The 13,583-nt window shown below is 43.7% G+C and overlaps 1 protein-coding gene across 1 annotated transcript; it reads left to right on the top strand.

Moving 5' to 3' along the window:
• The first annotated feature begins 3,940 nt into the window (after positions 1-3,940).
• On the top strand, positions 3,941-13,230 carry LOC106044878 (uncharacterized). The gene is made up of 11 exons (XM_013195071.3): positions 3,941-4,376; positions 5,763-5,897; positions 6,458-6,582; positions 6,888-6,956; positions 7,874-7,987; positions 8,268-8,383; positions 8,924-8,979; positions 10,431-10,483; positions 11,113-11,240; positions 11,435-11,591; positions 12,698-13,230. Exons 1-11 carry the CDS (start codon positions 4,173-4,175, stop codon positions 12,798-12,800), a joined length of 1,260 nt encoding a protein of 419 aa, XP_013050525.2. The 5' UTR covers positions 3,941-4,172; the 3' UTR covers positions 12,801-13,230.
• The last annotated feature ends 353 nt before the right edge of the window (positions 13,231-13,583 follow it).

Here is a 13,583-nt window from a genome sequence, read left to right as displayed (position 1 = left end):
GATGTCCACCAAGGCTTTTCTTCTGTGATGTCCTACGCTTGGTGTCACAGTGATGTTTCTTCGTGTCTCTTCTTTAGTTCAGGAAATCTTGTTTCTTCGTGGCTCTTTAGTTCAAGAAGTCTCAGGAGAAGGATTTGAGGTGCCTAAGTTAGCAGCTTGGTGTTTTACCCCACAAATGTTCAATAAAATCATCATTTTGGGTTAAAAGTGTGTTCACAGCTTCTACAGTGATACCTCTGTGTGGCATTATAGTCCCGCAGTACCACATCTACCTGCCGCTGTGATAACTGGCTGCAGATCCCAGGGGTTTTACCTCAGGATGTCCACCAAGGGTTTTTGCATGATGTCCCATGCTCAGTGTCACAGTGGTGTTCCTTCGCGGCTCCTCTTTAGTTAAGGAGAAACCTTGTTTCTTCATGGCTATTTAGTTCAGGGAGTCTCAGGAGAACGATTTTAGGCACCTAAGTCAGCAGCTTTTTCAGTTCCCGTTTACTAAATTTGGTGAACCAAAATTGGTGAACCAATTTGGTTTAGGCTCAACATCTGTAGTTAAATTAGATGAACTGTTTCACAGGGAAATACTAGCACATGACTATCATTCAGTATTTTCCACAGCGTATTAGGAAAAGTAGATACCCGGTAGCCTTGAAAATGAGATGCAAAATAGCAATCTTGCCAGTGTGTGAGCTGAAGATGCATTTTAAAACACATTAGAAAAAACTGCTGAAGGATGACATTATCACAACTCGGGTACACTTTTCCATCCTGATTTTTTTCTTCTTGTAGCATGAACACCATCTAGTGGGACATCGGCAGCAAGTGCAAAACGAGTTCTGCATGCTGATAAGTGCAATAATATACAGCCGCCTACATGTCTATGTGTGTTTCTATTTATTTATTTATTTATTTATTTTCATTTTCTTCTGCTTCTGTCCTGAAATATTAGGGATTTCAGGAGAGCTTGCTTTTGTGTGTAGTCTTCTATTTCCCAACAGCTGGGCTTCAGCTGTAAGAAATTATTCTCTTGCCAAACTCTGCTATTGAAATGACAGTAGGCAAACATGTATGCACACAAAATCATAGGAGTTGACCTTTTCCTAAAACTTCCTTCTCTCTCCATATTCTCCCTTAATATAACTAATACGTTATTTATCCAAACAAAATGAAGAAAACCAAATTTTCTTGGATAGATACTTATGATGATGCAGCGCTCAATGAGCTTACCCCTCAAGAAAACTGAAGCATAATGCCTTGCTTGTGCTTCTATGTTAGGATGGCTGATACACAGCAATTACCCAGAAGACACAAAAAAAGTTGAATTCTCTATTTTTTTTAATATTTAGCAGTATTGACAAGACAGGACTCTGCATGTTGTTGTGCCCAAAAGGTTGGTTACTTGCTCCAGCGGTTCCTGCATGTGCTTTACCAGGAAGAGCTTCTAAATCAGTGGAAGTGTTGCAATCCATTTCGGTGGAACTGATGTTTAATAACTTGTCACTTCAGTGTCCCTTCATGTCACTGCTTTTGTCCACTGGATGGTGTCTCACTTACTTCCACAGCTGTAGGGCATCTTAAAATGTGCTAGTCTTATGCCGTGCTGACATTGGCAGACAGTGTACACTTCTCCAGATGCAAATTGAAGGAGAAAAGGTGTAAAGACAAAGCAGTTATTTGACAATTAAAAAAATATATAATGTCACGTGATGTGAAGTTAGGCTGAAACTAGGACATTCTCTCCCACATCTGAGCCTTCTCAAAGTTCAGTCACATCTGGGTCTTGTACTATACACGTGACACTAGCCATTATTTGTGGATGTAGTTCTGAAAATCCACTTTCATTTGCAGCTCTCTAAGGATTTGAGACCAGGAAGCATTTTTTTTCATGTTAGCTCTGATTTCTGCTCAAACACTGCTAGAGAGATTGGATAGCTTCGAACATCAAATAGTTTGTGCAAAGATCTAGAGAACCAGTTTGGACCTCAGAGCTTCCTTGAGGGACTCAATCTGATATTGCAGAATTTTTAACCTCAATTTCTGAGGGTGCTGAGGCATTTTGATAGAATATAGTTGTACTGTACCAATTTCTGTTGCCAGTCAGATGGTTTTAAAAGGCGCAGTGTTCACTATGTTGACTACACAATGGGAATTTTCACAGTCAATATGGCAGATGCTTAAGGGCAAGTCAGCAAATTTATGCTAACCAGAAAGCCTTAGATTCATCTTACTTTGTTCTCTGTATTTTTAGCACTGTGCAGGTTTCTCATTTCCTCCTGAACTCAAAAACAAACAAATCAGTCAAATATTTTCCTCCCCACATTTTTGCTAAGTGTGCAGAGCAGAGCTTAGGCAGGCTCATTTTAATATGCACGGTGTTGTTTTTGCCATGCGAAAAGCATTACCAGACATGTCAGGACTTCGGTTCTTCTGCAAGTCCTGCTGTTTTGGAACCCACTTCCCCGGCAAACGATGCTGCCAAGATAAATTGTTTGCCAGAGATAACTTCAAGTCCTCAAACAAATTACCTAAGAAATGTTGAAACATAATGCTGTACGAAGCAAATTGTTTCCATGCTTCCTGTCCTCGTAGGAAGGAACGGGGCTTATCTCTGTTATAGATTCCACAGAGACAGCCACAATACCTTAACCAACGTGTTGTTTAAATTGCGGGAGTTTTTGAATACTTCACGTATCAGAGGAACATATGAAATATGCATGCCCCGTTGTCCCTGCCCTTAGAAATGCAAATACTGAAATTCAAATGATTTGTATAAGGACTCCAACGGTTTGGCAAAGGGCAGTAAAGCTGCTCGCAGATTGCATTAGGAAAAAAACAAAGTGTTTACAGGAATATGTCGTTTGCCATAGGCCCTTACATCTCAAGCCGACTAGCGCTGTTGAAGGTTTAATTATGCATGTTTGCAAGGTGCCAAAGATTTGTTATTTGTGTGGATGCTTCCCCATTAAACGCTGCTTTGTGTCAATGTTTTATTTACATTTTAACTAAAAATAAAAGCTGTTTTTCATAATCCGTTCCCTTGCAGCCTTTCTCTGTTTTGAACTATTATCTACTCTGTTGCAGGTACAGAGTGATAACATTGTGACACATCTCCTATTTTGTGACTGTTTTCTGTCCCTCTGTGGCACAATCTGAAACAAGAAAATAATCTTTTTTTTTTCTTTTTTTTTTTTCCTCTCTGGCTCTCTGCCTACTGTTGTGTGGTTAACTTTAACACTTGCTCCTTGAATATTAACTGAAGCGATGGCGATTTACCGAAATAAATTTCTGAACCTTGTTGTCTCTGGTGCCTTCTGCGTTTCAGTTCCTGCCCTTCTACTCTTGATGCCTGATGATAGCAATAAAGCAATAATTTGCTGTTGTGCCCAGTCTCAGAAAAAGGGAACTGCGTAGAAGTAAGGAAGCTTTTTAAGAAGATAAAATGAACATTAAGCCACTAAAGTCTTTTGAAGAAACATGAACATAGGGGCAGAGGAAATGCACAGCAGTTCCCTAAAAGACTATATATTCCCAATGAGAAATCTGTAGGACTAGCAGAGCCCAGACACTCAGAAAATGAAAGCGTGGAAGCAGTGAGCCCCATCTTTCTCCAAAGCAAGAGCATCTGCACTTCAACCTTTCCAGAGACTGGATTTAATGCAGAGCAGGGAAATGAGAGGGGGAATAAAGGGACCTATTGTGCAGCCTGCCAAAAGCCATCAAAAATACGGCTTCCAGAAATGGCACCTGCGAAGGAGGCTGAAACGCTGCCTGCTGCCAGTCTTGCTCGTGGCTTGTCCAGAGAGCGCTGCCAAGCCTTTTCCATGCCCATCGCCTGGAGCTGGCAACGAGCACCCACAGAAGCTGAAAGCCGAGCGAAACCGGTCCAGAAACCCCAAACCAGCCGCTGATATCCCGACCCAGGGGCCGGGAACGGCCTCAACCTTCAGCCGTAGGGCCGAGCCGACGAAAGCGCCCTCAGCGCCGGCTCCGAGGCGGGGTTTGGCGGCAGCCGGAGCCGGCGCTGCCCTTGCGGGCGAGGCCCTGTTGCGGCTCCCAGCCCGGCTCCGAGACCCTCATCCCGGCTCCGGGACCCCCATCCCGGCTCTGAGCCCCCTCATCCCGGCTCTTGGACCCCCCCCCGGCCCGGCTCGGGACCCCCCCAGGCCGGCCCCGCGATGCCGGCGCTGCTGGCGCTGCTGGCGGCCGCGCTGCTGGCGCTGCTCGGGGCGCTGAGGGCGGCCGGCCCCGGAGCTCGGGTCCCGCTGAAGCGCTGGGCTCTGGCCGGGCTCCTGCTCTTCCACGGAGCCTGGCGGCAGCGGGTGGTCGCCGGAGGGACCGAGGAGCCCCGCAGGCCGCGCCTGCTCTGGCCTGACCCTCATGTGAGTGTCCTGCAGCGCCCCTGGCACTCCTTTCACTGTCACCCCCTTCCCTGGCACCCCTTTCCTTGGCACCCCTTTCCCTGGCACCCCCTTCCCTGGCACCCTTTTGCCTGGCACCCCTTTCCCTGACGCTCCCTTTCCTTGGCACCCCATCTCCCCAGCACCCCTATCCCGCTGCAACCCCATCCCCAGCACCACCATCCCCTCCATCCCCATGGATGCACATACCCCCAGAGCTCCCATTCCCCCTAGACACACACCCCTAGGAACGCTGTGTGCAGGACCCGCACCCCTCTGCGTCCCCTGCATCCCTCTGCATCCCCTGCACCCCAGCACCTCTAGGACCTGCACCCCCAGGAGCCCCCAGCCCCTGCATCCTGATGCTGGGCATCCCTCACCGCCTCACCCACATCCTTCTTCTCCGCTCGACACATCCCTGGGAGGGCACGGTGGGCATTTCGCTTTGACTGTCCCTTGCAGTTTTTTTCCAGAAAGGAAACCTTCCAGAAGGAAGTTTTTTCCAGATCGTTTTTTGACCTGGAGCAACATTTACAAGACAGGCCAAACAATGATCCGGAAAAACCTTCCAGAAATGATCCCTCTGGCATCCAGTAGGCTCACTCTGTGCTGTCAAAATACCCCCTTACCTGTGTGCATAAGGACTATAATCATCAGGTTTTAGTATTTTTGGCATCTTACGATGGATACATTTTTGGAAGCAGAACTTTATCCATGCCCAAACATACATACATAAATCTTAATTTCCACGTTCCAGCTTGGGAAAGTTCACTTTGTGTTCCACACATATACGTTAAAATACACATCTGGATTTGAAGTTGTGGACTTCTGTCCCTAGCCCAAGTGGTAATCATGGTAGTGAAGTGCTAGGTTTTCTATGGCTTGCTCTCTTTTCCTTTCTTTTTCATTTTTAGTTCTATGTTTCCTGTAAATATAAGTTGTCCTGTATTCAATTTGGAGCTGGATGGGGGAGCAGCATATTTGGGGCTCAATTCCCTTTTCACAGACAGTCTTTTTTAGGACACATTTTGTAAGGATTTTGTTTGAAGGAACATCCCATTGCAGAATAGTCATCTTACTTCTCAGTAATAGTTCACTTTGTCTGTGGCTATCATGCAATAATTATGGTCCCTCTCTAAAACTGCTTCTCACCTGCTCCCTCTCTGCTTTCCGTGTTGGTCCTGATGAGGAAATGGGCAAAGAAGAAAGGGATAAAGCTTTTGGGTCAATGAACGGTGTGGTATTAGATAGAGAAAGTGAAAGTAAAATTCAGCTCCTAAAAAGAAACATGGAAAACAAAGAATTACTCGTCTTCTCCCCCTCCCTTCCTGCCTCCAGCTGGAGCTGAAGTCCATTTCCTTTCCCTAGGCGTTCGATTCGGTTTACTTCACGGGCTTTGTGGAGACCAACAAGACCTTTGTGATTGCTCGCCTTGCCAAACGTCCTCACGGGATCTGTGAGATGTGGCTGTTCCTGAGGGTGGATGGAATAGGAGAGTTTGAAGTAAGTGGTGGAGTGGGCTGACATTCAAAAGCAGTGCTTAACTCCTGTCTTGAACTTGTGTTAGGGGCCCGAGCAAAAATTAATGTGCTCTGCATCTTCACTACATTAACATCCTAGCAGGAAAACATTGGTGCTGTGACTAAAGGCACTGATGTTACAAGTGATGCTTGGTCTTGTCTTGCTTCATAAAGCCTGTCTCTGGAGTTCCCTTCCAGTGATAACAGCAGCAGTCACTGGCAGAAAAACAGGCCCTGAGTCCTGTATCTGCTTGGATGTAAGTTTGACAGAGTCACTGGCATAAGGAGCTGGGCTTTTACAGTGGCCTCCCTCCACACAAGTAATTCAGTTTTATCATTTGAAGCAATAACATGCTATCTGATAACTCTGGTGTTTTAGATAGAATTTTCCTTTTCCAATATGTGGTTACCAGAAAGCAGGCAGAACTGAAAAGCCAATTCAATCATATGTTCCTCCTGCAGAGGACTATCAGAGACGAATTCACCCGTGTTGCGTCCCCACATATGACTTACACAAATGTTTTCCCTGAAATGTCTTTTTAGCACCCACAACATCCAAACATGATGGTGAGTGACGAATCTGAAGAGATTTGGAGTGGAGGAGGGCTCACTATTGAGTACTTAGAGCTCCAAGCACGCTGGAAAATAAGCTTCGATGGATTACTTAGGTACTACAGCACTTTATCGTTTCATACACAGAAGACCAAGGCTTTGTGAACACTACCTGAAAATTTAATTAACCAACTTGAACCAAATGCAACTTGGTAACAATAGCACACGATGCTTTCTATGCAATGAAAATACAGCTGGTAATATCTACAGCCAGTGTTGGGTTGTAATAGAGGATTACTATTCTACCTTAGCACACAATAACATCATTCTTCTGCAGTGTCTTGTTGATTCCATTATCAAATGTGTAAGGAACATTTAGCTCTCTAGGGATGTTACAAAATTATAGTGCTTTGTCTTACAGAAAAGGTCCCTACCGACAGCAGTGGAGTGAAGAAGAAGGAGAACTTGTACCAGTTAAATTCTCTTTTCAGTAAGAGCATTTCACTTTGCTTTGGGATGTATAGGAGGTTTGTGGTTAGAGGTTTGGTTCTTCAGGAAATGAAACCAAACTGACTGCAAAGTGGTAACCTCAGTATTTGTTATTTAGGAAGTTATCACACCAAAGACTTCAATGTCTGGTGTATTTTTATTTGGAGAAACTGCTTTAAAAGGATTTTAGAGCTTCTACAGAGTGCTATAGTCCCAAAATACATTGGTGCTGTTGTCCGGCATTGTTTCCTGCATTTTTCCTATTAATAGTGGGAATAAAATGTGAGCAATTAACAGTCATGGAATGATTCTAGCATACATTTCCATAGGGGCTCTGTTCACACAACTAGGGAACAGTACATAAGAAAGAGAGCTCCAAACCACATTCTTTATTCAGAAATATTTCTTTGTGGTTTTGTTTCTCTTTTCCACATAGTTACTGTTTTCAAAGGGTCATGTGCACAAAGTAAACCCTTGCCTCTGCTTTCTTGTTCTGCCATCACTTCCCAGCAATGCAAATTCTACCTGCTTTATGGACTCTAGTTGTCTGATTAAAAATGATTTGCTATCAAAGTAGCTCAGCATTTCTGGCACAGTGCTGCACGTGTACCTCTGAACAGACCACATGAGAGAAAACAGCATCTTTATCCTTTTGCTTGAAGCTCTGCCCTTCCAGCTTCCCTTCCTTGGTAATCTGTGGATCCTTGCTGTGCTGTTCTACAGGCCATCATTTCCATGCTCTGTTTCCTTTCATTTGTTTTCTTGAAAACTAATGAAACACTAAAAATTACATAAATCAGAAATTTCCTAACACAATAACATGCAATGGTCACCATGGTCAGAGTAGCAAGTGCACAACTTGGCCTTGTGCGACCTGCAAACTAATAATGGCTTTTGGTTTTTCCCTTCTTTTCCTAGCTGGGAGAACTTCACAGAAGTCTTCAACTTCAGTGTCGACAGTCACCCCAGCACATTTGCCCGTGCTTTTGCCCAGGAACCATGGACCATTGAGTTTTTCAAAAGGGTCAAAAAGTGAGAGGCAAGAGTAAGGTCTTCTGGGGTTAGTAGTAATTAATCTACAGACCTCTTGAGGGTCTGGCCTCTGTTGTTACAGGTAACAGGCATTTTGTACTATAACTGGGAAATGTGAAAGTGGTTGCTAATGTGTAGAATCTGGCATAGCTGTGATCCAGATGCTCTTGAAATCTCTCCTTCATTTTGGGATGTAAATCCAACAGATCATCACTGTGGCCTCCTTACCAGCAGCTTTTTTGATTTTGCCTGTGTCAATTCACTGTTTTCTTTCTTCTAGACAAAGGGAACAACATTTCCGACATGAGCAGTGGGGCCAGTCTGTTGGAGAAATTGAAATAGAAAATCATGAGAAAACTGACCTTTCCCTCAAAGGCATTCGGAGCCACTCTTATGGTAACAGCAGCAGAAACAATTCCCTTGCTCAGCAGCCTTTACTGCTGTTACTGCTAGGACAGTCAGGCTAAAGATTGTCTTTAGAAATAGCCAGTTTCACAAAGAGGCATAAATAAAGACATTTCACAGGAAATTCCATTTTGATGGCTAAATGTCATTTGTCAGCTGGGTCAGATGAACGTAGAGATTTGCAATGGAGGGAATTTGGTTCATTCAAGTCTCCTGAGCTGCTGCAAAGGCACTGACACACTTGGAGATATTAAAGTATTTTTGGTGACATTTTCCTAGTTTTGGTCAATATGTAAACCTGTTGCCAGTCTGACTTGGCACGTTACTCTGCTCCCCTTTCAATTCTAGTGACCTTGAATTAATGGAAAAAGAGGAACAATTCCATTGCTGTTTTGGGGACGTGCAGACGCTTAGCATGTATCAGCTAGTGGAGGACTTCTTTATCCAAAGTTAATGTTAATTCAGGTATATTGTTTCATGTTTTCCAGCAATGGCAAACTTGAGGGTCGGTGACTTTGTTCTTCTTTGCAGGTGTCCGGAACTGGTCTGAGATTTACCGTTATGTTATGATTTTGGCACGTTTTGAGGTAGGTATTAACATGCCAACATGCTATTTAACCATGGCATTGGAGGTGTTTCTGAACTTATCAGTCATAGTTGAGTATCCTGACATAAGGCATTGGGATCACCCATGGTGTGCAATCAGCAGTGCTAACTGGTGCTCTCATTATCACGTATCAATGTTGCAAGCACCTCTCAAAAGCAGAGCCAGGTGTGTAAAAAATGAGATTTTGCTACATGGGTTGAACCAAGAATTGTTTTGGCAATTTGAAACTGTTTGGTTTGGCTTTTTTAGGAAAAAAAAAAAAAAAAAAAGGCAGCTTTACAGGACAGATTCTCTCCTGCTGCAGATACCCAGGGCTCAGTGGAGGTAATGCAGTGCTGATTCACAGTAACTGAGAGCCTGAGATATTTGTAAGCATCTTAAGCCCTTATGACAACAGTCAGCAAATATTTCTGCCTGTGCTCAGCTCTAATTCCCTGCTTTGCCGTTGTGGCTGTGCTGGAGGAGTGGCCGCTGGGAGCACAGCCTGGGGAAATTCTGAACCCTGGCAATACAAGCTGGCATGAAACCCGAGCAGATGCTTCTGAAAAGGCATTTCCTTCACCAGTGCAGGCGTAAAGAAGTCTAAACTCACTGTTAGAGGCAGCATTACAGAAGTTAATACAGAAGGCAGAAGAAAAAATCTTTCCTGGGTATATGTTGGCCAAGAGAAAAACACACCTTGGAAAATCCCACATACGTGCAGATCCAGTCACTGATGTGATTGAACTTAGGCCTGTGTACCTTGTAATAAGACTCTGGATTTGTGCTGTGGTGTGCCTAATCGGTCATTAACCTCTCCTTTTTCTTTATAGTTATTCAGGACTCAAAATGGCTGTTGCTTTTCCCCTCCTAATTAAAAGCCATCTGACTGTTTGTTAAAAAGGAATTAATCACTGATTGAAGTTTGGAGTATGTGTACATTTGTAACATGGCAGCATAGGCTTAGACTTGGTTTCAAGCAGCTCCAGCAGAGCATGGAGGGATTCAGACTCAAGGACGGAATAGAAATGAATAAAACTATGAGATTCCAGCTCCTTCTTATTTAACTTTTTTTCCTGCATACTGCTTTGAGGCATAGAATAGTAAGGTTAGAAGAGGTGTCTGGTCAAAGCAGGGCCAATTTTGAGAGGCTGCCCAGCAGTTCTGAATGCAGCTAGCTGAGATCTCTGCACGTATTTTCTCCCTCCTTTTATGTCTGCCTTCTGTGGACTTTTAATTGCATTACTGTCCTTAATTTGTCCTTAATGTGTCTGGTTTGTATTCTTGGACTTTCATTTGCAGCCAGATTTTCATGGAAGATGTACTGAGAAGATTTAAAAGTATCAAGTAATAGCACCCTGCGTAATCTGAGTTGTATCCAGTGTCTTCTTAGTCAAGTCAGCATATGATCCATACAAATCAGGCTGCTTTTTCTTTATTGCTGTCTTTCAGGATGGGACTGCAGCACATTTAACAGTTATAAATATGCCAGCTACCACAACTAAGTAAGTAACCAAGGAAGTTTACACGGATGAAAACATGCATCTCAAAGGTGACAGAAGTTGCTCTGCAAGATAACTTTATGCACATTCTTGCTTTAAACCTGCGTAGCCAGATTTCCATCCACACCCTTTTCTTCATGCTTTCCACTCCCTCTGCCGAGTTTTCCATTTGCAATTAGTTAGAAGGACAGCTTTTACCTCTGATTGCTTCCTTTCCACTCAATTATTGTTTGGCTGATGCAGCTGTCTGTCTTACTGTCAAGATGATTTAGAGCTACAAATCGAGCACTTCCAGCTATTTTTCAGCCTAATGTTATGCTTCTGGGAAGGGTGGAGAGCTTAAATCCCTGCATTCCTGGCCCTTCAGCTCTGTGACCAAGTGGGACCAAGTGACCTGCCTGTCCACCCTTCCCACTTCACAATCCATCCTGCGCTCCTCATCTCCTTTTCTGCATGCATGGCATCCCCTACTCAGCCTTCACAAGATCCCAAAATATAACCATTTTTATGTATTCCTGCTGCTGGTCAGGGTGAAGGCCATGCTTGATGTTGAGCTCCCCTGGAAGGCCAGCGTGCTGGTCCATTTGAGCTTTGATTGAACTTTAGCTCTGCTCCATTTCTTTCCCCTTCAGCCTTACTGTAGGTTATGTTTTTTTCCCTGATGGGAAGAAGGCCGGGATTGAGTGGTCCAACGCCTCGCTGGCCGAGATGGCTGATGATGGTGTTATCAGGGATGAATACAGAGTCAGTTTTACTGCTGGTAAGCTAAATGCGGTTCTGAAAATATGCCTTGGTCAAAGATCTTAGGCAATTTACAAAGCAGAGAGGAAAAGTATTGCTCTTTACTAAAGCATCAGAAGAGAACCATAAGTAGAAATAGTAGATCTTGTAATTTTTGTAGATTAAATATGACTGAAGACTGGAGACACTCTTCCCTTTTTACTCTTACCAAAGGTGGCAAATACTTTGATGTTTCTGCGAGGCTGGACAAGCAAGCTTGCCCTGTGGTGTATAATGGCCTGACTGGAAGTGGCGTTTTCCATGAGTGCGTTGCAGATTTCCAGCTGAACGGGTTAACGCAAGGCTGGGGCTTGGCTGAATTTTATTACAGGTAAAATAATGATGGGCAAGAAGAGGTAGAGAATTCCCATCCTCTTCTGTTGACCCATGTGGCTACAGCTCCGTACATAGTTGAAGTGTACGTGCACAGATTTTTTATTTTGTGTAAAGAAATGTTTATTTAATGCTTAATGTGTTTATTAATTTGAAAAATACCTTATTTGAAAAAGAATGATTGTGCAAGCACTTTGTGCATGCAAACGAACCATAGGCACTTGTTCAGCTGTTTGTTATATAGGTTTATGTAGATATTTATATAGGTCTCCATATAGGTTTATATTGTGAGTGGATGTTTTACTCTGGAGAGCATCTTGTTTAGGCAATCTTTCACATTTTAAATAGAATGAGTTCTCTACCCGAAACAGCAGGCTAACCATTTATGGGGTGAAGTTTGCTCACACAAGTATGTGTCAGGCTAGAGAACAACAGATAAATGTTCAGAAAATCAATACAGGAATGCCTCTTCTAGGGGAGAGGGTTATATCGACAAAATACATGCTTTTCAGTGAGTTGCTGTTTCTCCTGCCACAATTACCTCCATCTTTTACTGGAGCCTTTTCCCTGTTGAGTCTTTTCTCTCATAAAAAAGACAAGTTTGCTTGTTTACGTTTAGAGTGCCTTTTAAAATAAACACCGATAATTGGCTGTCAGAGCAGATGCCATGGATGACTTTCAGAAAATTGAGAGCTCAGCTCCTTCTGAAAAGCAGACACTTCTAAAGCACATAAAATAGGCCACTAAGCCCCAAAATGCACACTGACTGAACTTGAAAACCTTGGCCTGTAGATGCTGCCAGGTATCTGTTTCACTCCCTTCATGGGCTGTTAAATGCTGCATTGTGGAGGAGATGACCCAGCATGGAAAGTCTTGGGTACAACTTAAACAAGGCATGCTCTCTAAGTCCAGACTGTCCTGGAGATTTCTACACCTACCCCAGGCAGGCTTAATTTGACAATACTGACAAAATCTGCCTAGTCACCTATCTCATATCTACTTCCAAATCAAAACCATGTCAGAAAATACAAAGGGCGAGAGGGGGGATCTGGTTCTACCCCATCGCTGCAGGATGCCAGCTCAGCATCTCTGCTCTTCTTGCAGGGATGAAGCCGCCCAGCTGGTTCCGAATTTGCAGCTCGGTTCCAAAGCCAACGGACCCAACCTTTCCTCCCAGCGCCCTGTGAGCGACGGCTCTCCTCCGTGAGCTTTTGCAAGCTTGTCCCAGCGGTATTAACAGGCAGCAGCTTTCAAGAAATGCTATTTCCTGCAAAATGCACAGTTTTGAGTATGGGACTCAAAGTCACAGGAGGTCAAGGGTGTGGAAGGATTTGGAGAAAAAGAATTTGTGAGAGGATTTGGAGAAAAATGAGATACATTTTTACTTGTGGATCTCTTAGTGGTTGCTAACCGTGGTGGTCTGGAGGAGATTTAGAGGAAATTTCTGAACAGCTGACTGCAGAAAGTTTGCACAAGGAAGGATTGCTCTATGCTCTGTCTTTTGGTATTTTTCCTGAACTGCGATCTGCTCCCCACCGTGAAGACCAGGACATGGGGCTACATGGAACTCTCACCCACATAGCAGTTCCTCTGTCCTTTCAGATTTGTTTTTGAAATAAAAGCTCTGTCTTTCTGAACTCTCTGGTTGTTACAGTCATTAAAACATGGGCATAAGCTTTTACAGGAAACTACACTGATTTGACAGTCTTGTCTATAACTGCATGAGAAGTTGAAGAACTAGGAGAAAATGCATCTAAATGAGGTGTCCTCTAGGAAAAGCGTTTATGTATAGGCTAATGAAATAAGTGATACAAACACATTTTCCCTTGTCTGAAGGGAAGCCAGGGTCTGGTAGTTCAATTACAATAACAAGCTGAATTTCTCATCATTCACTTGAACTTAGATGCCATATTCATCACAACGTCCATGTTAGCCACTGGCCAAAGTAAACTACAGTCCATTCTCTACCCAGTTACATCTTGCCATTATG

The sequence above is a fragment of the Anser cygnoides genome, chromosome 12 (genome assembly GCF_040182565.1).
Source record: "Anser cygnoides isolate HZ-2024a breed goose chromosome 12, Taihu_goose_T2T_genome, whole genome shotgun sequence".
NCBI lineage: Eukaryota > Metazoa > Chordata > Aves > Anseriformes > Anatidae > Anser > Anser cygnoides.
This window is presented reverse-complemented; position numbering and strand designations above follow the sequence as displayed.